General features: G+C 47.1%; 1 protein-coding gene across 2 annotated transcripts in view; it reads right to left on the bottom strand.

Moving 5' to 3' along the window:
• The window catches only part of LOC119461011 (brefeldin A-inhibited guanine nucleotide-exchange protein 3), a 106,993-nt gene that overhangs the window by 32,595 nt on the left and 49,240 nt on the right, over nt 1-25,158 (bottom strand). For both annotated transcript variants that reach the window (XM_037722181.2, XM_037722182.2), the window contains 2 exons: nt 14,449-14,619; nt 13,773-13,896 (listed from right to left, as the gene is read on the bottom strand). In XM_037722181.2, coding sequence (XP_037578109.1) covers nt 13,773-13,896; nt 14,449-14,619 — 295 coding nt within the window. The remainder of the gene's footprint in view (nt 1-13,772; nt 13,897-14,448; nt 14,620-25,158) is intronic.

The raw sequence follows: 25,158 nt of genomic DNA, 5'->3' as shown, positions 1-25,158 counted from the left end.
GGCACACAATATGACAAGCAGATTTCACGAGCCGATAATGTGATGAAAGCCTCGTATTATACGAGGGATTACGCGGTACTGCAAGGCGAAGTGGACATCAAGTGGGGAGGGCGTCACACCGGAAGCGGAAGTGGAGTTTACTGTACGCGAAGGCAAAAAGAAGATAAAGGTATATAAGCTACTATTGAAAAGCGAAGTGGAATTTATACTATCAGGAAGATGAGAGGAATGGAGGAGAGCCCTGGCTTGTGCGGAAAACGAAGTCAAAACTTTTAGTTTCAAACACGCATGCGAACGCCAGAAGTACGCAAGGGTGGATAAAACGCGAAGCGGCGGTTCTAGTACGATCACGCTCGACAAAAATAAACGAATCGCAAAGAAACAAATAAAAGTAAGGAAAGGAGGCCGCGAAAAGGAATCAATCAGTCTTCGAAGGTGGCTTTAAGAGAAGAGGTCACCGAGATAAAAATTTAATTACGCGCGGCTGGCCCGCGAAATGCACTGTTTCTTTTTTTTTTTTATTTTATTTTTTTACACGATGCTCTCGAGCCAATTTCTTTGGGCGCAAACGAAAGCCAAATTGCGTCCAACAAAGAAACCTGTTCAACTTTCGACGGCGCAAACTACATAGGCGTGTGACGTGCAGCGAATATGTGAATGAAGGATATACGAAAATGCATGCTGGACTCCAGCGGCAGCTGAATTAATGCGAATGGCGCGTGACAGAACGAAAACATTACTACCAAACAAATTACATAAGGAGTCAGAGAAAAATAAATATTGAGAGAAAGAAAAGATGCCTGACGGCCACAAAAGAAAGAAAAATGGGGGGGGGGGGGGGGTAGGGGGTGATATAAATAAGATAAATAATAGACAGATATATGCATATGTTAACATCGCAGTGTAGCCGTCGGTGCGCAAATTAGAAGGCCAACAGTCAGAACATCGGTCAGCATGCTGTGGCAGAGCGAACTACGAAAACAGCGTCGGTACAAGTTGTGACGGTGACGTCGCAAACAGTTAAAGGCGCGCAAGGCTAGGATTGGATGACATCAAAAAATAACCCCGAGGACTCGGATGACACAATCACTCTAGTTACCGCGCTTTAGCAAAACAACAACCACACAAGAAATAATCTTCAAGTACACAAAGAAAAATTACAAGGAAAAAAAAATGTCACAGTTTCGCCCTAAGGGCGAAGCAATGAATGCGATAGCAACACAGCAATGTCATACGAAGTAAGGTGAGCGGCTTTGGTAGCAATATGAATTGTAGTAAACATGAGCTGATTAAGTAGGCAGGTGTGCTGCGGCGTAAGTAGACCGACATGAAGAGAGACTCGATGACCACGAGAAGGCGCGTGTGAAACGGTGGTGTTGATGAGAAGCGCTTCCCGTGGGCAGCGCGCGTGCGAAGGGACACACCTGTAGCGCTGCACTGCCGATCCTGGCAGCATTACATGTGTAGCGTGCGTTGGAAAATGTGACCCGGCTATTACTAACTGAATGAACAAGCGTGGTGTGAGCGCGCACAAACAAACATGAATAGATCACACTGAATGACTGCTGACAACGACCGTCAAAACTCTGGCAGCAAGCGGATACGCCGCAGCGGCGAAGGTACGTGCGGTCTATCGCTTCAACGGAAACTGAGCGGCGAATGCACGCGGCGCATAAAGGTCAGAGCCGTGTGGAGATAAGAGACTGTGCGAGCGAGCGACGAGCGCGGTTGTTGGCAGAGTGGAAGTGCCCCCCCCCGCTCCCTCCGGCGCTGGCTTCCCGCTTCCTTGCTTGCGCGTAGGAGATTGAGTGCGTTCGCTCTCCGTGATAGCGCGCGTCCCCGCACGCTTCCGCTCGGGCATGCGGCACGCGGCGAAGATTTTATCTATAGGGAACCTCACGGCGACGGCGACGGCGACGGCAGAAATCCGGTTGAAGTGTCCATATAATTCGCAATAAAAAAGAAGCTCATAGGACGATTACGAGTGTGCAACGTGAATAACTGTGGTGCAGGCTAGGCTTTTTCGCTCCCGATCTCTAGCTCGCCGAATCGCTTGGGGGTCTGAAGGTCCCGCTTCCTCCATGACATAAAGAATTGTTTATAGCATTCTCGTTAAGGTTCTATCGCCTCTCTGATGCTCGAGCGCTCGCCGGATTTCTGAGCGTACATTGGCGCAAGAGCGCGCCGAGCGAAGCATTGCCGACGCCGTTATGTTAAACAACACCTGGTTAACGCGACGCGGCGACAAACACCCGCGGCGTCACCGACCCACGGAGGGAAAGGCGAGGCGTCACTGAGACAGTAAAATTCCACATTACGGGCGCAGTCGGTGGCTTTCACTGCCCATGATGATGATGATGATTTATTGGCATCTCCTTCGAAACGGGGCGGCGACAAATAGTCACCTATCACGCTTGAGCTAATCAAGGAATCTATAGATATTTATCAGTCTAGCATTTTGTATATATTTTGCCTAGCAATTTCGTCCAAGTTACCCATATGCCTGTAGCGGATTCGGTCCTGTCAATTTCTTCCCTGCTTTTAATGCATTAGCATTAGGAGTGTAAAAGTGGGGGAAAGTGTATGTGTGTGTGAAGTTTGAGAAGCCGGTCACGTGGCAGAAGTAGAGAAGAGATAGGGGAGCATGCATGCATGCATGTGTGTGTGTGTGTGTGTGTGTGTGTGTGTGTGTGTGTGTGTGTGTGTGTGTGTGTGTGTGTGTGTGTGTGTGTGTGTGCGTGCGTGCGTGCGTGCGTGCGTGCGTGCGTGCGTGCGTGCGTGCGTGCGTGCGTGCGTGCGTGCGTGCGTGCGTGCGTGCGTGTGCGTGCGTGTGTGTGTGTGTTGCAACTGAAGGTGGTATGCCCCGGACCACCGCCAGTTGCACTTCGCTCTTCAAAGCGGCAAGACGTGTGTCGAGTGAGCTCCTGAACAACACATTGCAATGTGGCGAACGCGGTTTAGGTCATGCATCCGGGACCTAAAAGAGGTGCGACGTAATGCTAATGCACTTCTATCTCATTTACCGCTAAATCGCCACTGATTTTAAGCATAAAATGTTTTTAGCTCCAGTTGTCGGCGACCTTCAAGTGACCTTGAGTCAGAAGCCAGAGCCGTTATCCGGGCACCCAAATGAGAACATCCGGGTACTCAAACGTGAACATCCGCGCATCATTGCGACAATAAAACGAGATCATCCGGGCAACCAGTCAAAAGTTAGGAAAATGCGGTCTCTGGCCCCCAACCCTTTGTACAGCACCGCATTACATACGCTAAATACTTCCCAAACAAGTTACAAAAAAGATTGCTTCCGATTTCTTCCTAATGTTTGTTCACAATATCACTCAAGCTGTAACTTCTAGTACGCCGAAGTTTTATTTGTCCTTTCCAATAGCGACGTTCAAAAGGCAGATGAGAGGTTGCCTGTGCTCTTTTGAACGCCAGCGGTCCATGAGTCGTGAGCGGTCCGCGACAAGAAGTAGCGACAGACGCTGAGCGCGCTGCACTGTTGGAAGAAAAGCGGTTGAAGGCGGCGGCACCACAGGCAGCAAAAGACGCCATATGGTATATAGTCATTTCATGCTTACATCTACCCTCGATTATAGGAGAGCCAGATTTTTGTTTTCCCACCAATACTCTAAACGTGTCTTGCTTATATCGATTGCTGACTGGTTAATGCTTCCATCCCGCTTTAAATCGCAGCGCTTCTGCAAGGTACAGCGGTGAGCACTGTTAGGGTGAACACGCGAGCGCGTGGCCGACGGCACTATCAGCGCCGCGTAACAGCCATCGTTGGAAACATTGCACATGCGCAGCATGTGCTTTGCGAAGCACTCTTTCCACCGCGCGCATCACGTCATCGATACGCTTGTTCGTCGTCTGCTAGCCGCATTTTTTGTTCGCTGAGCTGATACCTTCTGCATTTCAAGGTCCATCTTGATTGAAGATTGGCGCGTGAAGGAAAAAAAGTGAGTGTAAGAGGGATAATTATTAAACTTTTTATTCAAGAAAATTGCACTTTTGCAATTCAAGTTAAACAAGACCATGAGAACAAATATAAAATCATGAGCAAATCTAATAGCGAGTCATGTGACCACTTACAGCAACGACTGCAGCTATTCTGGACGGTAACGAGTCGTAAAGTGATCGAACATATTCCCGATCGGCTTTCAGCCTTTCCCACTCGTTGCTGACTTGCGCCCACAACTGGTCCGAAGTCGCGGAATAAAGGGGCTTCCTTGCCAAAGAAGCTTTCAGACGGCCCCACACGTTTTCTATCACATTCAGGTCCGCTCCTTTCGGAGGCCATTCCAGTAGCTGCATGTGCTGCTCCGCCTGGAACTCCTTGACAGCCCGCGCCGTGTGTATCGGTGACCGGTCCTGTTGGAACAGGTAATCACCGTCTGGGAATAAACTGCTCGCATATGGCAACAGCACATTGTTCAAAATGTTGCAGTATTGTTCCGACGATAAGTGTCCACGTATACGTTGCAGGGGCCCTAAACCATATCTTGAAACAGCACCCCACACGTTCACACTCGATCTCCCACTGGCAGAAACACCTTGCACGTTGTCCGGGTCGTTCCTGCGTGGCATTGGGACGTTAACTAAAACAATTGCTTTTCAAAGCAGGAAGTTTGCCTCACCGTGTGCCTGGTAGTCTCCAAACACGCAATCTTTGGTCTTGTCGCGTCGAAAACGTCGACTCATCCGAAAAGATGACGCGACCCCACTCTTCTGATGTCCATGCTTCGTGCAGCTCAGCGAACTGCCGTCGTGCGTCCTTGTTTGCTGCCGTTAGTAGTGGCTTCTGCACTGCGACACGACTGCGAAGGCCCGCAGTACGCAGGCGACGTCGAACAGTGGTGTCCGAAACGTCCAAATCCAAGTCCTCGCGTATTGCTGGGGCTGGCAAGAAAGGGTTACGAACAGCAGCTGCAACTATGAGGGCGTCTGCATCGTCTGTGGTAGCTTTAGGGCGGGGCGCGCGGGGTGCATCCTGAATGCGACCTTCATACTTGTAGGCTTGAATTATCCTGTTCACAGTCTTCAGGGGCCTATTAACTAAAGCGCCAATATACCGCTGGGAATAACCTTTCAGGGAAAGATCGACAATTGAGCGCCGTTCATCATCGGGAACCCTAGCCATAATACGATCTGGCGACAGAATGAACGGCTGCGAAAGATGTTTGGTTGCTTTATATACGGCGTTGCATGCACAATAACTTTGAAGGGAACGAATAGACACGCCCCCATAGATATACAAGTTTTTTTGTCTTGTTCTGTTCAAGCACAGATGTTTAAAGAAATCTTAAAATGCAGGATGCATGGGCTTAGAAAACAAAAATGCGGCTAGCAGACGACGAACAAGTGCATTCATGACGTCATGCGCGCGGTGGAACAATTATTTCGCGGAAGGCGTGATGCGCATGCGCAATGTTTCCAGTGATGACCGTAACGGGGCGCTGACAGTGCCGTCGGCCACGCGCTCGCGTGTTCACCCTAACAGTGCTCACCGCTGTACACGTTTCTTACAGGTCTCGCTGCGTGAATACCTTCGCATTCGACTAGGACGTGCCGAGTTGTCTCCGGCTTTTTGCGGCAGCACACACATGTCTCATCATGTAGTGAATATTTGCTTCGGCATGTTTTTGTCCATAGATAACCATCTCGGGCCTCAAATGGGCACCGTTCACTGTTCAGACGGCGCTACGACATTTCATGTTTCGCCCCAGTATTGCCGACGCCGGCCGCTAGAGAGGCGATGACAATGATACGCCATTCGGAACGACAACGGCTTCCTTATCGTCGCTCGTTTGAGAGGTATGCCCTGCGCTTTGACGATATCAAGCTCACAATTGTTCCCGCTGCTCATATCGATTGCGAAAGCGTGCTATCATATGCAGAGCATGCGCGCTTTGATATTTTCACAACTCGGACAGTCTTCTTTCGTGATAAGCGATCGAAAGTATCACGGCGAATGTATACAGCGTCTCTCCAGTTTTGCTGGTTTTGACACTGGCCGTCCCAAAGCTTCACTTGTAGTGGCGCATAGATCGCGCGCAAACTGCAATGCACGGTGCCTATAGCGTGACGCGCGGAGGCCGGCACCATCTGGTGGTGTTGCAGGGAGCCGAGCGTCACCGAATACTCCTTCGCTGTCATTTGTAAGCACTTCCACCAGTGAACGCACCTTCTGGCGCCTATCGCCTCTATCGCTCACTTCCCTCACTGCCGACGGTGCCAACGGCGTGAAGCTCCAAAACGAGCTTTAAGAAGCTACTACTACAAATATACGTCAGTGGCAGGTCCATGCCGTACATAGAGTTTCTAAATAAAAAACCTAGAGGGAAAAGTGGCGCTAGTGTCTACGGGGGTTCTCCTGAACGTCGCCTCAACCTACATGGGAATGATGGGAAGTACAGGCTTCGGATTGACTTCTGTCTTGAAACTGGTGGCGTTTGCATGCGGCGCAGTAAACGAAGCTGTATTAAAACATTTTCGTGCAAAAATTAATTTTATTTATGTTGTGTTTTATATAATGCATAATACATTGAATAAGTTTGTATGACTTTGAGATTGAAGCATGGTTTACCACCAGGGTATGCATCGTTCTGCCTGATTTAGCGCTATTGAATAATTATTTATTTACTTTCACAACAGCAATAACAACCGTGCATGTGCTTATATAAAAAACACTCATCAAATATTTGTGGGAATAAAAGTTTTGTATTATGAGAAAAGTGTTGCGCCTTTGAGAGAAATGTTACAAGTGTCGTCTGCTACGACGCCTGCTCGCTGCGAACGCGAGGAAAGTGAACTTTTCTCGCAGACGCACTTGCGTCTGCGCAGACGCGCTTGCGAACTCTCTCGCTCTTTCGAAAGGCTGCATCGGCTGTCACGATTGATGAACGTCTTCGAGTACTTTTAAACACATCTGCTGCAGTGCTATCTTGGACGCTTGTGGCCTCTTACGAGCATGCTTCACTATATTTTATGTTGACGTACCGCTTCTTCTGAAGTGCGCGCCAGCAACTGTTATGTCGTGGCTTTGCGCTTACCCGTTTTGCGACAGCAGACTACAGCCAGGAAGCAGCAACCTTTCCTACCACAAGTAAGTTTGTGTTCTGAAATGTCCTGAAACAACCATTTCAATGAACACATAAACGAGTAATGTGCAATGAAGCCCTCAATCAAATTTGATTGTCAAGCCAGTAGAAGAGCAACTATGTAGCAAACAAAATGCTTTATGCAAGCAGTCAGCAGTCGCTTTCTCGTCAGGGCTTCGTCAACACGCCGCGACACAAGCATCGTTCCAGCCGCTAGCTCAGCACGCTATCGCCATAGAATAAGAACCCTATCGCTACTTCGAGCGACCAAACAAATACAGAGAGCTCGAGAGTTTTGCGCCGCACTGCCCCACTGTGGATTGTAGCAACTGCGCTTGGAACAAAACTAGCGAAACCAAAACTGACAAAAAAATACCTGTAGACTAGTTCGCCAGTCAACAGAATACCAATCCGTAGCCTGTACTTCCCATCATTCCCATGATAGTTGAACGATCGCAGCGCCACATTGCCCTCTAGTTATAGTAATATGAAACTCTATGATGCCGTAGTAAGCAGCAGTGCTCGCAACGCAATAATCCAGGTAAGATGATGATGACGATGCCTTATTTACTGGCACAAACCCACTGTGGGCGATAGGCCACGAACCGAGTGGTAATGTGATAAAAAAAGGAAAATAAATGCATAATCGAAGATGAGAAAGAAACCGAGAAGAAACCTTGCACAGACAGGAAAATTAACATGGACTTAATATTGAAAATACCTAAATTAAAGAGTAGACGTAAAAAATGAGTAGGTTAAATTTTGATTAATAATATTATTATTATTATTACTGTGAATTTGCGTTCTTGCTATTAAAATTTTCTAAATTGATAATTTATTAGGTGCGTGTTAGCTGGGACTGAGGACGAAAAAGTCGCGTGGCGGAGAGCACGAGCAGCACGCGCACCGCCGAACATTCGAGATGCCAGTTCAGCAGTGACGTCGCACTCTGGATGCTCTGGAAGCCTAGGCGGTACTCGAGGCGACTCCTGGCACAACCATCGTGTGCCAAGAATTTCAACCGTGTCACACTGCACCTCCACTGGCATCTGCCGCAGAATCGTGAGCGTCATGGAAGCCGAGCTTCGGGCGCATGTCAACCTGTCCGTAGTGCTGGTCAACAGCGAGGGCCTGTACGTGATCATCGCCGTGCTGGGCGTCTCCAATCTGGGACGCGCCTGCGTCCTTACGTACTCCTTCACCAACTACAGCAGGCTGAAGCGGAACGCCGAAGAAGTACGTAACTACATCGCGGCGGCCGCTGGCCAGAAAAGTGAAGGTTTCATTAGGCAGCCTTGTGAAGCTGGTGGTTCTAGGAAGGGCGACGCACTCCCGTCGACCGTGAGCTCCAGCAACCTGGTGAATGCTGGCAACGAGGTCAGTATGGACCTGGAAAGGCGGCACGCTGTAGACGGGAACAGAAGTGACGCCTCTTCCGTGGGCCGAAGCGCCAACGAACCTTTCCCGGTGCTTGCCCGGCAGGAGGCCTCTGGCGCAGCAATGGTCACGCTTCAGATCCGCGGTGGAGACGGCGACGCATCAGCTACAGTGACCACAGCCAGGACGGTGGGCGCCGCGGTGGTCTACTCCATCATGGCCGGCAACGTGAGCCAGGGGACGAAGCCGAGCTATTTCACAGAAGCTAATTGAGCAGGGCTGCGAACAATCCCCGGATGACGAGCGATCGTGCCTCGGCATTGTAGGCATGTGTTTGAAGTGTGTATTCATATGTTTAAATGCGGGGTAGAAAGGTACACAACTCGCATATTGAATATGACATAGTACGAGATTTGGCTTAAAAGAGCAAAGCATTCTGGATACCTCTCGTCGTATGGACGCACGCACTGGAATAAACTCGGCGCCACGTTTCGCGTTTTGGACTTCTGGGTTCTGGCACGCTGGCGTGTCGGAGCAACGACTGCGTTGTTACGATACCATTCATTAGACGGTTGATAGGAAAGGGCCATTCATGTGGCATGTCTCTTTGTTCGCAATTTGTTATCCTATTTTATTGCAATTATATGGACACTCCAAAGCAGATTTCTGCCGTCGCCGTGAGGTTCCGTATGACGTCAACGGCGATGAAATCGTCGCCGCGCTCCGGACGCTGTATGTGCGAGTGAAAGGGAGCGAGGAAGCGCGCTTTCACGGGGAGCGAACGCGCGTTGTGCGCCGTGCTCCCTGAAGGGCTGCAGAATTAAGCGTCTCTTTCCTCCTTTCCATACATAGAGAGCAAACGCGACTTTTTCCGTTGGCGCTGAGCCGTGCTCCCTCAAGGGCTGCAGAAGATAGCGCCAACCTTTCCCTTTCCCTCAAGAACCACTTATAATCTTTTTCCGTCGCGCGAAAGGCTGTGGGGGGACTGGAGGAAGGGAGGGGAAGCGACGTTTAGCTGCGGCACCAAATGCGTATTTATATAAAAACGCCGCGCGCGTTCGGTGCGAACGCGGGAAAAACGCCGACGGCGTCGACAACAGTTCTGCGCGTTGTTGGTGCTGCTGCATGTCCAAGTTTATACAGGTGATAAAACTATCCTTACTCCGTATAGCCCTCTACTAATTTGCTATCGCAATTCGTGCTTCGCCTTTCGGGTGAAACTGCGCCATTTTTTTTCGTCTGTGCATATAATGTTCTTTTTACTTTGTTTTAACACTTTGCTTTCTTTAGTAGATTGCTTCATTGCGGCTTCACGAGTCACGGTCAGCTAGCCGGCAGCATGCTGGCTTACAGTTCGGGCGCACTGAAGCGAGCGTGCTGAGTTTGCGCCTTCGCCAAACTCAAAAGTACTCACTCGCCACGTAGATGTGCGCGTGCGTTGCGGCAACAGCTGATCATCGCGTTGCTGCAGGCCACCTTCAACGCGCCGAAATATACAGGGGGCAAACTTTGGCGACCCGAGGTTCGCCTAAAGAGCGAGGAAGCTTCAACACGCGGAGGTGGGGAAAGGGTGGGGTTCCGTAGGACATAACGAAACAGTATTGGTGAGAACCTGCCCTTTCGGTGTGGATTTACAGCAGCACGCGCGGCGACGTTGTGAAGCAACAGTATAAGGTAAAATACGCGCTGCCGTGAAGCCACCCCTCAAGGCGAAATTCGCATATAATGCGCACTCCGCCTTACTGCCTACTTATTCGAAATCTCGGTGCGGGTTATACGCGTGAAAATATGACTCTGCCTCACCTCCCAAATTAGTTGATGCTTAATTGAACTGCCGTTAAAAACGTACGCTTAAGCTTCGCCTTTAAGAGTGGAACCTGATAGCGTTATTGGACGCCGTTGACGCCGACACCGACAGCGTATTTTCTGCGCCATGGGGCTCGGTTTTCAACATTCCCCTCAATGTTGCCTAGAACCAAAGTACAGCGAAACACCATCAGAATTGGAGGACGCTTAAGCTTCGCCTTTAAGAGTGGAACGCGATAGCATTCAAAGATCCCTGGCTGCTTATCAGGTTTTTTTTTTTTTCTCGTATATTCAAATTACAATCCGACGCTATCACGTCTGTAGGTTGTGGTGTCGTACTTTGCAATTTTCTTGACGGATTTTTGAGAAATTCAATTTTTGTTCACTAACGCCTTGCGCCACGCGGAGGGCCTGTGGGGTCGGGGTGGTTCGGGATGATGCGGTTCGGCATGATTATGCAGTTCGGCATGATTATTTCCGCCAGACGCCGATGCTTAACGCCGACACCGACGCCAGATTTTCTGCGACACGGGGCCCTTAACGCTGTCAAGTTAAAATCTCGACCACCACAAATATGGCGCCGCTGCTGGCATATTAAATCAGTAACCGAGTCTATCAGCCTCGCACACAAGGCGGGGGTTGACCTCGAGGCTAAGGATTCTGGGAAACAACCTCGCCTTATATTCGAATAAATACGGTACTGCTCTAACGAAGAAGCAGAAAAATAAAGGAAGCCTTGACAGCGAACGCGCTGAGACCAGCAGGCCTTAATTCCCGTAAAGGAAGACGGCCTCGTACGTGTCACGGCGAGACAGGAAAGGGGTGAGGCCCAATGCAGTCGAATTTCCGTTAGACAGAGGAACAATAATAGCAACGGGGTAAGGCCCAAGGGAAAGGCATAAACGCCTATTAGAGGTCACGAGAAAGAAGTAACCAGTCGCAGGCTTCCACCCGTTCTTTTGCATAGCGTACAGCAGGACAGGGTAGATAGAGAGGTTGAAAAATGACAGACAGTAATGGGATTCCGTGGGAATGGCGAGAGGATAGACGAGCTACGACAGCGGCTAGACAGATAAGGAGGAGGCGCGCGGGGAGGCCGAAATGGAAAAAGAAGAAAGGCACGCGAAAGAGGATTTGGCAGAGGAAATGGAAACACGGTCGACACTGTGAGATTGAAAATTTAAGGCAGAAGAAGGGTCAATTGTTAGAACTAAAATGAACAACGCGCTGGGCGTGGCTCTGCATAGACTGAACTTCACATGCTGATGCGAATTGAGGTACACCGGCATTTTCCTATGAAGCAGAGTTTCTGTAGACAAAATCCTGCCAGCGTTCATCAGACCTGCCCGAAAATTCCACGGTCAGAATAAAGCAGTCAGACAACGAAGATGAGCAAGATTAATTCAAGCAAGCATTTTATGCAACTGTACAGGATTTGTTGTGAAGCACTTGGCGCCTGAGCAGGAGTTTAATGGGTGTTTTCATTTAGAAGTACATAGGCTAGAAGGAAAGGAAAACTGCTAAACCCTAACACCATTCATTCATTCATTCATTCATTTTTGCAGTTGCCCAAGTGGAAGTACAAATAAGAATGAAGGTGCAAGATGCAACTTTATGTCATAAATTGCCTGTCTTTTATTGCTTTTTAGTTTTCTAAGTGCATACGACAGAACTTTCACAGTGTGAATCTTGTAGTCCACAGGAAGCCCACTCAAGTGGGTGATGGGCAACCTTTGTAATCTCTGCGATGCTTTCTCCAAATTAGCTGATATCATAATCATTAGCTGATATCATTCACTGATATCATTAGCTGGCGAGAGGATAGCACCAATAAAATAACACATTTTATTTTGTGAAATAAAAGCTTGAAAAAGCACCTTGCATTTTTGGAACCACGCTCCAGATATGACATGATAACCGCACACAATTTTGCAATTTATGCTGATGCTAGACTTAAAAAAAAGAAAAAGAGGTTAGTGATTTGAACTCTCACCTGATGCACACTTGAGACGAGCTCCAGTAGCAGACGCCTCTCCTGTTCTTTACAAGTTAATGGTGTAGACATAGCTCACTTGATTATGCAAAAATATTGCACTCGTGACAAGTTATGCTGCTGCAGTGATTTCTATCTGTTGTACCTTATTTTGATTTAGAAACAATGTTGCACTTTTCAGGTGATGGTAAACGTTTAGGGGTCTGTACAAGTTAGAAGTTATCAGATAATGCTAATTCACAGTAGCGCACCCAGGATCTCTGCCAGGGGGGGATTGACAGTTTGCCAATACCATCTAAAGAGCACTAATTTCAATTTATTCACAGGAAATTGTCAAAAAATGCGCGTTTTGCGAGTGTGCAGACGATTACGCGTCTTACGTCTTAGTTGCAGTACTCAAATGCGCAAGGAAAGAAAAGGGGTTAAACAAAAGCGGGGGTTAAGTCTGCCTCAGGGAGGGTTACAACCCCCGAAACCCCCCCCCCGTCGGTGCGCCACTGCTAATTCACATGCATGTATGTATGCCAATCAGTGGTGCACTGACGGGGGCGGGGGGGTCGAGTGTTGTAATCCCCCCCCCCCCCCCCCCCCGCTGAGGCCGAGTTAACCCTCCCCCCCCTCAACACGTCCAGCCCCACAAGTCCAACGTGCACCTTCAGCGCTTTGTTCACATTGTCATTACAATTCAGGAGGTGGCTTGAGGTCAAATTTTCCCTGATTAACAAAAACACTCTATCACTGTCTTGTATTTATTAATTCACTCTTAACTTACTTTGAGTAAGATGCTGAAGAAATAAACATCGTCATCATCCTGGGAGTCATTATTATAATTATGAGGCATCTTATTTGCTGTTGGATTCCTCTGGGTAAAGCAAGGAAATTGCATAGTATGCAAAGTGCTTGCTCCCCCCCCTGGCAGAGATCCTGGGTGCGCTACTCATGCCAGTTACATTGTTCTGCAAGAGCATTCCTTTAAAATATTACTGTCAAACGGCACGAAATGGTTGTCAGGCATATTGACAGTAACCGACCAAGCTTCACTTCACATTTTGCTATGACTAATACGTCAACTGCAAGGCTTGTGTTACAAGAAAAAAAAAGAAAAGAGTAGAAACAAAGAAAAAAAAATGCACTCTCCGTCATGAAACACTACGTAGTTATCTGTATTCTAGCAATTTCAAAACAATTTGACTCTCCCCCAGGCAGCTTTCAAGCTTAGAAACTTATTCTTCTCAAGAATGTGGCACCACCGTGTGAAGTAAGAATCACCTGCCTATCTTAATATGCAACCATTCCGAATAACTAAATCAGGCAATATGTAATTTATGTTCTGCTTCTCATCTAACTGGTCAGGTCATCTAACTGCACTGCACACAATGAAGAATCTGTGGAGATACTACATTGTAAAACTTCACCTTTCACAAAACATGGGTGACCATACATGTCGCATAAAGAAATAAAAACGAAAAAGAAAAAGAAATGCCACATACCGGATGCAGGCACATCCGAGTCTTGACACAACCTCCACTGGTTGAGCGATGCACTCAGCTAATACCAGGAACAGCTGATGAACCATAAGCATGAGACCTCGGACTTGGGTAAGAGCACCAGATGCTGCATGTACAAAAGCAAGGGGCTAACGATGTTAATTTGACTCCGTTGCTTAACTGCTTTCTCCACAAGCTTCCCCCCTATTGCTACCATGACAAAATTCAGTAGAATAGAATATTTAATGATTGAATTTAGTTGTTGTAACACCTACCATTGCAGTTATTAGTGCAAAAAAAAAAAAAAAAACCCTGATAACATTAGCTTTCAGAACTAGTGCAATTTGACTATGGCAGATTTTTGGTGTCTGCATATAGAACGGTTTCATATGTTTAACTCTATCGATCAGGTTTAGGACAGGTTATCAAATGTAGCCTTTATTTTAATGAATTGCAAAGGACACACCCATAGGACAAGTTCAGCAAAGTCAGCTGTGACCACCAAGATAAATAAGCAGATTTTAGGCTGAAGATGAACAACAAATTGCAGTGCCCCGTTCTCCCAATCGTAATCTTTCTTTATGCAATGAATATGCACTGTGAGCAGACTTGCCGCTCTGCTTTATAAACAACATGCTCATGATCAAAGCATTAGTGAACGTTTCCGTTTCGCCCTCACCTGACAGCTCCCCCAGGTATTCCACCACCAGCTCTGTAGCCAGGCCACAGCACTGTTTGAAGTTGTTGGCAAAGCCATCCCAACCCCGGTATGTCTTTGAAGCTCGACGCAACCATCCTTGAAGCATTGGAAGCAGCAAGTGATTCACGGCATACACACCAAATTCTGGCCCTGCAAAAGAATACATGCAGTAGAGCTGTTAATCTGGTGATGACTATTTCTCAGAAGCTCAATGTAGATCCTTTGCAGAAGTGGTATGCAAAACTTACCGCACTCAGGATGCAGGTATACATACTATCATCATCATCAGCCTATATTTATGTCCACTGCAGGACGAAGGCCTCTCCCTGCGATCTCCAATTACCCCTGTCGTGCGCTAGCTGATTCCAACATGCGCCTGCTAATTTCCTAACTTCATCACCCCACCTGGTTTTCTGCCATCCTCGACTGTGGTTCCCTTTTCTTGGTATCCATTCTTTAACTCTAATGGTCCACCAGTTATCCATCCTACTCATTACATGGCCTGCCCAGGTCTATTATTTCCCCTTAATGTCAACTATAATATCGGCTATTCCCGTTTGCTCTCTGATCCACACCGCTCTCTTCCTATCTCTTAAGGTTAGGCCTAATATTTTTCGTTCCATCACTTTTTGAGCGGTCCTTAACTTGTTCTCTAGATTCTTTGTTAACCTTGAAGTTTCTGCCCCATATGTTAGCACCAGTAGAATGCAATGATTGTACACTTTTCTTTTTAACGACAGTGATAAGCTCCCAGTCAGGATACGGTAATGCCTGTCGTATGCACTCTTCTGTAAATTTCCTTCGCATGATCAGGGTCCCCTGCGAGTAATTCACCCAGATAAACATACTCCTTTACAGACTCTAGAGGCTGACTGGCGATCCTGAATTCTTGTTCCCTTGCCAGGCTATTGAACATTATCTTTGTCTTCTGCATATTCATCTTCATCCCAGTTCTTACACTTTCTCGATTAAGGTCCTCAATCATTTGTTGTACAGTTAAACATGCTTATAACGAACCTCCATATAACGAATTCCTGGATATAACGAAGTTTTTGTATTCCCCACCGTGACTCCATAGAAGCACATGTATTTGAAACCTCTACGTAATGAAGTGGCAGCGGGAGACCCCCTCGATATAAAAAAATTTCCCCGCCGACAACCTAGAGATTTCGCCCCAAATTTTGTCATTTTTGCGCGAGCAGCAACCGGAAGCACCTTCTTCGCCGCGACGGAATGTGAAGCGGCGGCGTCGCGCTTGGCGAGCTCGAATTCACGGCGCGAGAGCCAGCCCACGTTTGCGTGCGTGCGAGCGTGCGCGAGGCGGGCCTGCATCCTTCGACCCGGCAATCTTGCCGCCGCGGGCGTGACCTTTCCCCTTCCCTTCATTCAAACCTGAACCCGCCGCTTGCTGCAGCTGACCCAGCCCGCCAAGCCGGCACTCTCCTTTTCCTGTTGATGTTAGCCGAAGAAAAAAAAAAAAAAAAAGAAAAAAAAACTTTTTTTTTTTTTCAACGCGCTGGCTGCGTCACTCTCTGGTTACTGCGCAAGTCTCTGCGCTTCCCTTCCTTAACTTGACACTGTGCTACGACGCCATCGTGTCGCTCGCTCTACGTTTCCGACGCCTCCCGCTTGTGCGAAACGACACGCGTCCACGCATCCAGTACCTAGTGTCACATTCGAAGGATGAGTGCTTCGACGAAGAAACGCGAGATATTGACCTTGTCTGCACTTCCCTTTGAAGATAAGCCCGCGCGGGCGCACACTTTTTCCACATCGCAGATCGCGTTCAAGATACGGCGGCCGCCGCTAACCTCCCTTTCTCGCCTCCCCTGCCGTACTACACTGTACTAGTAGTAAGTGGTTCGTGTGGAAAGGGAAATGTTGGCGCTATGTACCTAGCGCCGAAGCGCGCTTCCGCCCCCCTCCCCCCCTTCTCCCTCGCGCGCGCGAGATTGAGTATGACCCCCGCAAGCTTCCACTCGCACACACAGCGTACGGCGCGCGGCGACGATGTTGCCGTGTTTGGACTCTACACGGAACCTGAAAGCGACGTCCGCGGCGACGGCACAAATGCGCTTCGCAATAAAATGTGCTTCTGCGCGGTTGCTACTCCGACAGCGAATTCGCACCCCCTACCGGCAACTTCTCCGCGTTACCGGGAACTTATCTCAAAGGCCATGCCTTTGTGCGCCGCAATCGGCAGAAAATACGTCATGGTGGCCATGTTGTAAGTTCACTATCGCTGGCGATTGTCGTCCGGGCGTCGCAACTCGAGAATCGAACGTCCGCGCGCATGAGATTTTGCCGATTTTGTGCCTGTGCGTGTAGAACAAGAAAAATAGTACGCACTAACCGTTTGGTGGGTAATGAGCGACTACGGCTTTAGCGACCAGCCAATACATGGGGTTTATTGGGGAACTGGGTGGGGGAATCTTCGCGACTAGGTTTAAACCGCAATTACGCATTAAGCGGGTACGTATTAACGAGGTTTGACTATCTTTACTTAGTACAGCTGTCTGCTAATTTGCTGTCGCAATCGCGAAGACCTTCGCCTTTCGGGCGAAACTGGGACTTTTTTGTTCATCGCAAGTTTAGTGTGCTGGGGGTAAATCTTGTGCGATAGTACATACGGTAAGCGTTTCTTTTTCAAATTTTCGTGCCGAACCTGCATATAACGAAACCCTCTTTATAACGAAGTTTTTCGGGAATTTGTCAATTTCGTTATATCCAGGTTTAACTGTAATTCGTCTGAATTGTTACTGAATAGGACAATGTCATCTGCAAACCGAAGGTTGCAGAGATATTCGCCGTTGATCCTCACTCCTAAGCCTTCCCAGAGCTTGAATGCTTCTAAGCATGCAGTGAATAGCATTGGAGAGATTGTGCCTCCTTGCCTGAACCCTTTCTTGATAGGTAACTTTCTACTTTTCTTGTGGAGAACCAAGGTAACTGTGGAATCCTTGTAGATGTTTGCTAAGATATTCATCTATGCCTCCTGTACTCCTTGATTACGCAATGCCTCTATCACTGCTGGTATCTCTACTGAATCAAATGCCTTTTCATAATCTATGAAAGCCATATAGAGAGGTTGATTGTACTCCGCAGATTTCTAGATAACTTGATTGATGACATGGATACGATCCGTCGTAGAATACCCCTTCCTGAAGACAGCCTGTTCTCTTGGTTGGCTGAAGTCAAGTGCTGCCCTGATTCTATTGTAAATTATCTTGGTGAATGTTTTATACAATACTGAAAGCAAGCTAATGGGTCTTTAATTTTTAAATTCTTTAACGTCTCCATTCTTATGGATTAGTATAATGTTGGCGTTCTTCCAGCTCTCTGGTACACTTGAAGTCATGAGGCATTTCATATAAAGGGCCGAAAGCTTTTCAAGCATATCTCCTCAATCTTTGATTAAATCGACTGTTATTCCATCTTCTCCAGCAGCGTTTCCCCTGGTCATGTCTTGCAAGGCCCTTCTAACTTCATCACTGGTTACAGAGCTCCCTCTGTATTCTGTTCATCACTACTTCGAATGAAAATAGCTTGGCTGCTCTGGGAACTGTACAGGTCAGTATAGAATTCTTCCGCTGCTTTTACTATGTCATCGAAATTGCTGATATTACCCTGCTTATCTTTCAGTGCATACATCTCGCCTTGTCCTATGCTAAGTTTTCTTCTCACTGATCTCATGCTGTGTCCATAATTTACTGCTTCCTCAATCTTTTCCAAGTTGTAATTTTGGATATCCCTTACTTTCTTCTTGTTGGTCAGTTTCGACAGTTAGCGAATTCTATCTGATTTCTCGACTTTGACACTTTCATGTTTTGCTGTTTCTTTATTAGCTCCTTTGTTACTTGGGAGAGCTTACCTACTGGTTGCCTTGGTGCCTTACCTCCCACTTCAATTGTTGCTTCTGAGATCAGCCTAGTTACGGTTAAATTCATTACCTCTATGTTGTCTTCATGTTCCTGTTGTAAAGTTGCATACTTGTTTGCGAGCACCAGCCTGAATTGGTCTGCTTTTACCCTTACTGCATCTAATTTTACTCTTTCTCTCTTCAAATTGAGGGAAATTGAGAGATTAGTATAATGTTGGCATTCTTCCAGCTCTCTGGTACACTTGAAGTCGTGAGGCATTTCATTTAAAGGGCCTCACTAACCTATGGTAACTGCACCTTACCCTACCTAACACTTCTACATCCTCCACTATGCTGGGATTGGCAAAGAATATAAAATTTATTTCATTCCTTGTTTCTCCATTAGGGCTTTTCCAGATCCACTTCCTGTTGCTGCGCTTCCTGAAGAAGGTATTCATTATTTGGAGCCTATTCCTTTCCGGGAATTCTACCAACATCTCTCCTCTAGCGTTCCTAGAATCGATGCCGTAGTTACCAAGTGCTTTATCGCCAATCTGCTTTTTCCCCGCTTTTGCATTGAAGTCGCCCATGACTACAGTATACTGAGTTTGCACGTTCCTCATTGCTAATTCAACATCTTCATAAAACTGTTCTATTTCTTCATCATCATGACTGGAGGTTGGGGCGTAGGCTTGTACTACCTTCATTTTATACCTCCTATTCAGCTTTATTACGATGACTGCCACTCTCTCGTTAATGCTGCAGAATTCATCAATGTTGCCCGCTATGTCCTTATGGACTAGAAATCCTACTCCGATTTCTCTCCTATCTGGAAGACCTCTGTAGCAGAGGATGTGGCCGTTATTCAGCATTGTATAAGCCTCACCAGTTCTCGCCCCTCACTAAGGCCAATAATATCCCAGGCAATACCTGATAATTTTTCAAATAGCCCTGCTAAGCTAGCCTCACTCGATAGGGTGCTCGTGTTGAACGTTGCCAGATTCAGTTTCCATTGGCAGCCTGTCCGGACCCAGAGATTCTTAGCACCCTCTGCCGCTTCGCAGGTCTGACCGCCGCCTTGGTCAGGTGCTCCGCAGCCACTGGGGACTAAGGGCCATGGGTTAATTGTAGGAGTCATGAGTTAGGTAGTGGCCGAATACTGCACCAGGGAGGCCAATTCCTGTTCTGGTGAGGGAGTGACTTTGTAGAAGCTTAGTGGGCCTTCCCAATTTGGTTGCACCTGGACTAGTATAGCCTCACTACCTCTCGGCAATATATATATATATATTTTTTTTTGTCGGTGTCAGGCACCACTCCATGCCTGGAATTGTAGTGGACTGGAGGAAGATTTGAACTTACGACCTTCAGATTAGAGGCCGGGTGTTCTACCTCTGCTCCATGCCACCACGGTACATACATACATATATACAGTCAAAGCAACTTATAACCACCCTGCATATAACAATCCATTGGTTGAAATGGCCAGATTTCATTTGCACCGGCAATTTAGGAACCTGCCCATTTGAGCTTTAGATATAGCCCCAATTTTTCAAGCTATCGTGCTGTTATAATGAGCCCTTTGAGCCTGCTTGCCAAAAGAGAGAAAAGAAAATGAATGTGTTCAGTGACACTGGAGATTTGAAAACACTCAAGTAGTTTAGGGTAATTTTACTTTCATAGGACCCTTCACACAAGCGCGGAAAGAACGAAAAAAGGGAAAGAAAACTGATCAGGAAATGTGAGGTGCCCTCAAGGCAACAAGACACGCATTACCAATGTGGCTTATGTGATTGTTTGGCAATTGTTGGTTCAGTTATTGTTTTGCAGTGAAACACGTCTCACACCATGGTTGTTCCGGTATCACACTTGTACGCCGTACAGGAAAAAAGTAACTGATTACAATTACATCATTAAAAAATATAATTTACTACAGCTACCAATTACTGCCCCACAAAAGTAATTGTGGAATTATACAATAGTAATTGATTACTTGTACGGTACTTTCCTCCTAACTTTTATTGACATAGCATAGATACAGTAAAACAGTAGCGCACCGACGGGGGGGGGGTTCAAGTGTTGTACCCCCCCCCCACGCGTCCAGCCCCACCAGTCTAACGTGTACCTTCAGTGCTCTGTTCACATTGTCATTACAATTCAGGAGGTGGCTTGAGGTCGAATTTTCCTGATTAAGAAAAGCACTCTATCACTGTATTGTATTTATTCCTTCAATCTTAAATTACTTTGAGTAAAACGCTGAAGAAATAAACATCGTCATCGTCCTTGGTGTCACTATTATCATTAGTTTTTTAGGCATTTTATTTGCTGTTGGATTCCTCTGGCTAAAGCAAGGTAATTGCATATTACGCAATGTGCTTGCTTTCCCCCCCCCCCCCCCCCCACCACCACCACAAAAATTCAACCCCCCTTGGCAGAGGTCCTGGGTGCGCTACTGCAGTAAACAGAACGAGCTGGCCTAGCACTTACAATTCATCCTCTGCAGCCCTTCATACAATGCTTATCTGCACTAACTCGTTTAAAAAAATTTTGTCTGTCATTGGCCCTCTTTTTTGCAGGTGAAGATATCAGCAGTGACACTGAAAACTTGCTCAAGGAGGAAAAAGAGGTTAAGAGAGAGAGCTTAGCCAGAGGGGTTATTCTGTAAGTGTCCACCTAGTGGACATGTCCATTTCGTCTGCTGCTGAAGTGCTCCGATTGGCTGCGGCACCTGACTCCCCCTGACGTGCACCCCAGCCCAGCCAATCAGAACTTCAACAGCAGACGAAATGGACATGTCCACTAGGTGGACACTTACAGAATAACTGCCCTGTTCTCTTGATGTGCACGCTGGGCGTGTTATAACATATACGGATCTTGCACACAAGATTGTGGTTGCTCAGCATCTGGGTCCTCTACGAAGCACTGTTGCTGGGACTTCAAGAAGACGTACCCAGATGTACCAATGAAAAGCTGAAAAAATTGTTCATATGTGATTTCCTGGCTATAATGTCCTAAGTGGACTTTGCTATCGAGACATACCAGCACCTGTTAATTTCACCAGGCAACATCTGGTGCAGCGTTAAGATGAGGAAAGAAACAAAAATGAATACTTGGCCCAGAGGTTTGCCTGTCTGAACATGTGCATTTGCAAGGCTGCTGGCTGGCATGATGTTGAGCGTTCTACTGCAGTTTTTGCCAAATTCATATTCTCAAAGCTGTGTCGTTTGTTACAGCTTGTCTCGTCAATAAAGTAATTCATTACATGCAATTGGTTACTGAAGAAAGTAAGTGAATTACATTGAATGTTATTGGGTAAAGAAAGTAATTACAAGAAAATGTAGTTGATAACAAGTAATTAATTACACATAATTCGTTACTTACAAGTCTGGCTGACGTGCACATTCACTTATTTGCCATTCACTGTATTTCAACAGTTAGAAGCGCTTGTGCCCCCTCCCGCCTTTTCATTTTTGAGGACAGATAATGCAAAGTGCACTCTTATGCAGCAAGCGTGCACACGTCAAACACACAAAAAGATGCACGTACGCATGCATTATGTACCTCAAGATCAACGGGAGCAAGAAACCTTAATTGTAACTGTAGCCTGCTATGTAATGTACTGTTGTTGCAGGGTGAATCTAAATGCAAATTTTGCCTGCAGGTGTGGCATGGCAGTGCTCTCCAAAATGCTGCGAAGCTACACTTGAAGCTTAAATTCATGTACATTTTGCGTCTCAACATGCTTATATTCCTTGAATGTAAGTGTGGATTACACTTGTGAAAATACGTTAGGTGCACCTGTTTACATTATGGCAGATAAAATATACATGAATGTTCTTCAGTGAACTGAGTGGTTCGTTTATTCAAAAAAAGGAAAAAAGAAAGAAATATCATGTATGCCTGAATTTGAACCCTATAATAAAAGCAAGAACCCTGATGATGACGATCATCATCATCAGCTTATTCATGTATACTGCAGGACGAAGGCCTTTCGAAGCGACCTCCACTTACCATAGTCTTGTACCAGCTGACCCCATCTTATGCCTGTAAATTTCCTAATTTTATCACACCACCTAATTTTCCACCATCCTTAAATGCGCTTTCCTTCTACAGACACCCACTCTGCAACTCTAATAGACCACAGGTAATCCACCCTGTACATTAAATAGCTTGCACAGCTCCATTTTTTTTTCCTCTTAAAGGTGCCCTGAAACATTTTGAACACACCAAGAAAACATTGCTGATCTGCAGACGAGGCTTCTGTGAACATGCGGGTCAAATATTATTGCTCTGTATGCAGCAGGACATTTACAATCTCGCATCAAAAACAGTGAAAGATCACTTGCTTTCTACTTCGCAATGTCATAAGCAGCTACACCACAAGCAGCCAAGCAGCCAACCAACCAGTATTGACAGATTTTGTGATTGCAAAGTGTTTTCAGTAATACTACTATATAAGTGCAAATTTTTAGTTAAATAAATGAAAAACACATACTGTATTTTCGCACATATAACCCACATCAAAAATGCGAGAGTTTCAGTGGTAAAGTAGAGGTGCAGATTATACGTGAGTTTCTTCCTAAATTGCAGCTTCACGGCAATGCACGTTGTGCCGTGAAGCCCTTACTGCTGTAAAAGTGACTACCATAAAATTCCGAGCAAGCGCCCCCCCTCGAGCAAGTCGAAATTACCGGCAAAGTTAGGGGGGGCGCTATCCCGGAACGGCACCAAAATTCAAGATGGCCACGACAAAATTTTCCCGAAAAAAAAAAAAGAAGCGCAGTGGGAATAGCATTAAAATTTTATTGAACATGAACTTTATTAAGCCAAAGATTTGTTAGTGGTGTTTATCACTCTCAAAACCACCGTTACTCAAAACCACCGAAAGAACTACAGAAAGAGCGCATCGACGCTGCACCGGCGCGTTGCCGCGACCGGCGACACGAACATTGGTTATTGGTTATGCAGCTTCTATTCCAGGCAAAATTATATCCGCTATAGAGTAAAGTGACGCGTAATGTTCACTTTATTAAAAACCATATGTCCACGGTGAAACGTTTAGCGCTAATGAGAGTTCCAATACAAGTGAAGCTCAGCTGCAGTCCATGGGTACCGACGGCGGACAGCGAACCGCGGCTCGGCCATGCTCGTATCGCAGCTGGTGGCGCCGCAAATATCAGCATGTTTACTTCATCGTGAGAAATTATTGCGAGGAGAGGGTAAAGCGGCCACGGCGGTAACAAAACATTGCTGCTTGGGAGCGTCGGCGGTTCGTGCTGAAGCGCCGCCTGCTACAGATTCGAAGTGAACTGAAAAAGGCCTAGCGACGATATCGGTGGCGAGTGATTAGCAGCGGTGAAGCTGCCGGCGATGCCAGAGCGTAGCCGCGACCACTCCTCTGTCGCCGAATTGTCACGTCGCTGTGCCGCAGGGAACTCCTCTGCGCCGTGCGAGAGGCAGATCTCGCCGTCGGCCGGCGGTCCGTGAACTACAGACCGCCAGCTGCAGTTCGCCCGGATGCACTCGTGTGCCCACTGGGGCGCGCGGGTACGACTATGATTCGATAAATGGCTCATCGGGGCGCCCCAATGCGCATCGGTGCGATTTGCCATTATTTTCGTGAACTGGATGTGGCAGGCCAGTGTTGGTGCGGAAGCGGGGGGGGGGGGGGGGGGCGCTTTCCCGGAACGGCGCCGAAATTCGAAATTGGCAGTGAATTTAGGGGGGGGCTCTTGCACGGGTGGGGGCGCTTGCTCGGAATTTTACGGTAAGCCTCTTTTATCTAACTGATACTGTTCCTTCTGCACACACAGCCCAATAATATAACAACTTGGACGATCTTTGCCCTCATTTTTTTTTCTTGTTGCCATTTTGTATGACTGCGCCCTGTGTGTGTGTGCTCTCTCTTCGTCTGTTGTTGTTTTCGCGCCTTCACTTCAGATCACGCTTGGCAGACGTATGCAGACGAGACCAGTCTATTCAGTCGTCAAGAGCACCATTCAGCGGTAGTCGTTTACCGTGCAGCAAAAGCTGAAAATTGCCACCGAGGAAGTTGGAAACTGCAAAGCGGGAATACCGTACGATATAGATGAGTCCTGCGTACGGCAGTGGAGAAAGAAGAAAGAGAGCCTACAAGCTGCGCACCGCGACTGTAAGTCATTTCGTGGCCACAAGTTCGGCGCCTACCCTGTACTTGAGTTACGCGGGCAATACGCGAGGATATAGATATATTTTTTTTCAGTGGGCGGGAAGTGGAGGTGCGGATTATATGCAGGGGCGGGTTATATGTGCGAAAATAAGGTATGTCTGCAATCTCAAAAGACCAAAAAGTACTTCACCTTCGGTACTTCTGGTCTACACACGACAGTTGTGCGTAGCTGCGCCTGCTGCACGCGGCCTTCGTGACTGCTCCAGCATGCTGCGTGAAGTAGATACCGCGACGAGCCCTCTTGCCGGCGAGACACACTAACTGTGTGATCTGATTGCTCTCTGTAACTGATCTAGCTACAGGTGCCCAAACGCCGATCTAGCATCTAGAGAGGGTTGTGCCTACCTGAACCAGACGTAGCGTTGTAACGAAAAAAACTAATGAAAATGCCCAAGTTGTGGGCGAGGCCTTGCCCCTTGCCATCTCCCCTGTGTAGCTTCCAGTGCACCAGTGGAGACGAAAAGAGAGAGAAGGCCACACAGCAGTGCGATAACTACCTCAAAACTCCGTTTATGCTTAAAGGATTGGAAAAATTTTTGTGGCAGGAGATTTGTGAGGCGATGTCCTTTAACAAAGAGACCATTTTTTAATTAGTTAGAACAGTGTTTCAGGGCTCCTTTAACGT

The sequence above is a fragment of the Dermacentor silvarum genome, chromosome 8 (assembly GCF_013339745.2).
Source record: "Dermacentor silvarum isolate Dsil-2018 chromosome 8, BIME_Dsil_1.4, whole genome shotgun sequence".
NCBI classification, from domain to species: domain Eukaryota; kingdom Metazoa; phylum Arthropoda; class Arachnida; order Ixodida; family Ixodidae; genus Dermacentor; species Dermacentor silvarum.
The sequence above is the reverse complement of the archived record's forward strand: the minus strand, read 5'-3'. Positions and strand labels throughout refer to the sequence as shown.